Raw genomic sequence first — 3,813 nt, 5'->3', positions numbered from 1 at the left:
TCCATCACTCTCCCCCACTCCCCCCTCCCTTTAACACTCAATGTAGTAGAATAGATTTATGTAGTTCTATCAAATACACTGTGATTCTCCCTATTCAAGTATAAATAGCATAAGGAATTCTTAGAAGTTATGAGCATAAGGTCTGAGTTGATTAAGTCATGTGACATCTAGCTAAGCTTGGAAAAATATGTGTTTTAGGCCATTCCTGTCCATTCCTGTCCATTCCTGTCCATTCCTGTGGATTCCAGTGCCATTCCTGTCCATTCCTGTGGATTCCTGTGCCATTCCTGCAGATTCCAGTGGAATGGCTCCATTCCTGCAGGAATCAGTGGGGCATGACAAAGTACTGATATATGTAATCACCCAGAGTCGACTTGCGAAAAGAACTTTGAATGGAAAGATTTCAAGTTGATGTAAAACAGTCAGTGATGGAAAGAAGTTTTTTGGTTGATGCCGGGAACCTCACCTAGGTGTAGTGTTCGCAGATCCAGTCTACAGGACTGAAAATATACATAGGACCGAACTGGACTGAACCACAGTCCGATCTTTTTCCAGTTGCAGTTGCCCACATTTGTGGCCAGTCCAGTTGCCAGTTGCCATGTTTTTGTAAATTTTAAAAACCGAAAAAGACCGGTTTAGACTGGTTGCAACTGGTCTTTCATCCCATTACGTGTTAGACCTTACTTGCACACATTTTTCCTTAATTTTCGGTCCCTCAATCATCAAAAACGGTCAAGCATTGGTTGAGATATGGCCAAAAACATTTTTATACGCAATTTGAATGTATGTTCTCTCTGTTTTCACCATATCTCAGTCAAATCTTGACCGAATTGCTTCAAATTTTGGTCAGTCTACGGAGAATTAAATTATCTATCTACGCATGCTATATACGTGAGGTAACATTTAATATATCTGGCACAATAAATTTTCAACAAAAGACCGGTCACAACTGGTCTGGACCAGTTTTTTTTGTGTTGTGGACCGATTAGGACCAGTCTAAAAGGGTCCGCTTGCGGTCCCTTAATATCTGGATCAGTCTGGACTGGTTACAGTTGCCAGTTGCCTCGTTTTGAGGTAAAAAACTGGACTTAACTGGACTTTAAAACACTACCTAGATGCAGATTCTCACCGATTTTGTCCTCCACCATTGATATTTGCGGCTCAGTGCGGAGCAGTGCAGAGCCGGTTTTCACTGGGGATGAGTACTGAAACTGGGATTAAAGATGTGTACCAGGGGGTCCAGGGGGCTTGCCCCTGGCGAGCTGTGACCCATGCTGAAGGAATGGCCAAGTGCCAGCAAGCGCCGTGCCGTAGGCATGGGTCTAAAGCTCGTGATTAATGACTAGTCATGGTCATCAAAGTCATGACTGTGACTTTCTGTTTTTAGTCATGACCTTCCAACACTACTTTTCAGTGCGTGGAGAAGGTCTTGAGCTCAAATGGCCCTAGATTGGTGAACCTGGTCAAGGCATCAGGATTGTCATAAAGGCTCTCATCAAGATCCACCAAGTAAAAGCTTCTAATGTCCTTTCCTTGCACAGCTCTGATCATCGACTGGTATAAAAAACACCGAAGTCCTCAGGCAACACTGAAGCACCAAAAGGGCTGCTCAATTCTTAGAGGACCCCTGAAAGTAGTGTTGGATCCCTGATCCCAAAATTGTCAAATTTGACAATTTTCCTCCAGACAGAATTTCCCAATATTTCCCAAAAATCCTCCGGATATGGCATCAGGCATAGGATTTTCCTAAATTATATCTGGACATCACATCAGGCATAGTATATGTGTGTAGGCAAGGCTCCTGCCGCCCAAAGGCCTTAAATTCCAATGTAAGACTGTAATATCTAATCTTCCTGGTCATCTGTCCCCATTTCAATGTCGTTACCACCCTTTTTCTTCCTCTCACTCAATGCTTGAACTGCTGAGCTTTCTAAAGGTTTAAATACTAATGCATGCATACCCTTGAACAAAGATTTCGCAAGAAGCTCCTCGACAGTGATGTTGCCATCAGGTAGAAGCAAGTGTGCCCAAATCTTAGGTATGTCCAAATGGCTGTCGCGATAGACGACCAGCTCTTGAGGTGGATCCAATATGGGATACACTTTTCCTTTGCCAATCCATTCCAACTTGTCCAGGGGTGCTGGATTGTCAAGATCAATGAACACCTGACTAGTTGTGTTCATCATATATTCATTCATGTATGTTGGATTGAAGTAATTATAATACACCTTTTCAATTCCATCATGTGTTAATTAAAGTTAAACCAGGGTGCACTGCACATATGCTCAAAAATGTGGGGACTACACTCATTTTGTCCATTTTCTATCCAGATGTAGATCAGGTGATACGGATGAAACCATCTCACCCGTATAAAATTCAATTTTAACGATTTTACCGATAAAAGGTCATCTCTAATAAATACACTACATACAATTGCAATGATACAAAGAGTCAATGTGCATACCCGGCGCAGTTGACTAAAAATGCAAATGCGTGGAATCTGAAAATAGGACAAGGCTTTGGAACTGGCAGCAGTACGCGTCGTGACATTATACTTGGATCCTATCTAAGATTCACCTACCATGAAATAGAGCACGAAGAGGTTCTAGAGTAAACACCCAACGCAGGGAGAAGAATTGCATTACTACCAAAGGGTTTAGAAACACATAATGGATTTATTGTGAAAACTCGTGCTTATACAAGAAATACAGAAAAGACGACATAGATGCTTAAACGGCATGTCTGAAACATGGAAAGACTAAACTACACCTAGGTAGTAAACGTATGAAGACTTAGCGTGGCTCCCAGCCATTCAGAAAGTCATGTACGGCAGTTCCCGCATACGCATCAAAGACTGATGCGTCTGAACGTCACAAGTACAAACATGAGAAAAAGACACATTCTATTATATGAAATATAATAAGAACCCCCTGACAATTAAGAAAGACATTTGAAAACACCTTCGGAGTGTCTCCCGACCTCCGTAATGAAAAGACGAGCCAAGACAAGGCATTTTAATTAAAAACTCGGAAGCGACGGAAGGCCGAAGACTATTGGTAAACACGTACGCATGCGCATCAACGCATCAGGAAACGTTAATCATTTTGTGATGTCATCTGTCAAACCGGTAAACCGGGCCATAGAAAGAAACACGCGAGATCATGCCAAGCTAAGAATAGCTACGTCGGCTAACTCCGTGTACGCATCAAACACTTGATGCGTTTGAAAATGAAAGACGCGACACTACAAAATCTGTAGTGTTCACAGAGATAGACTACAAAATATACCACACGTTCATTAAATTTCATATTTGTAATTCGGACCGAAGTATCCCGCATTAAAACACATGTAAAACATAGATAGGGGTTCCTGGAGTATATAAGGAGCGCGCTGGCAGGTCAAAAGGGAAGCAATCGTCCCCCGTTGACCAGCTAGTTGCACTCCAAGTAGAGACTTAGGAGGTGGACAGTTGTAATCAATTAAAGGAGATTTCTTCGTGGTCAAGAAAAGTACAGTGTGAACGAAGCCAGCGTGCTTGGGAGTCAACTTGCTTGGAGACTTTTGAATAAGAGGTTTTAAGGACACAGTATCATTTTAGACGAGACAGCGTACTCGTACCCTTGGTTTTGGAGCGTAGTGACATAATAAAAACTCACGGGAGTCATAAAAGTCAATTAAAGTCGTGTTTTGTGTTAATAAAAGAAACTGTGATCAAAGAACTTTGCATTTAAGAGACCAAGTTCCCAGAAAGATATACTTTGTTCTATTGAACTATTCTAAACCACACCTTATAATAAAAACCCAATTTTGAAC

At 41.7% G+C, this 3,813-nt stretch overlaps 1 protein-coding gene across 1 annotated transcript; it reads right to left on the bottom strand.

Annotated features, from left to right (window-relative positions):
* Positions 1-1,844: 1,844 nt before the first annotated feature.
* Positions 1,845-2,642, bottom strand: LACBIDRAFT_326839 (uncharacterized protein; the record flags this gene model as incomplete). Its single annotated transcript, XM_001880601.1, has 4 exons — positions 1,845-1,930; positions 1,961-2,169; positions 2,465-2,477; positions 2,582-2,642. The coding sequence occupies 4 exons, from the start codon at positions 2,640-2,642 to the stop codon at positions 1,845-1,847; spliced, it is 369 nt and encodes a 122-aa protein (XP_001880636.1).
* Positions 2,643-3,813: the final 1,171 nt, after the last annotated feature.

Source organism: Laccaria bicolor, genomic scaffold (genome assembly GCF_000143565.1).
Source record: "Laccaria bicolor S238N-H82 LACBIscaffold_11 genomic scaffold, whole genome shotgun sequence".
Classification (NCBI taxonomy): Eukaryota; Fungi; Basidiomycota; class Agaricomycetes; order Agaricales; family Hydnangiaceae; genus Laccaria; species Laccaria bicolor.
This window is presented reverse-complemented; position numbering and strand designations above follow the sequence as displayed.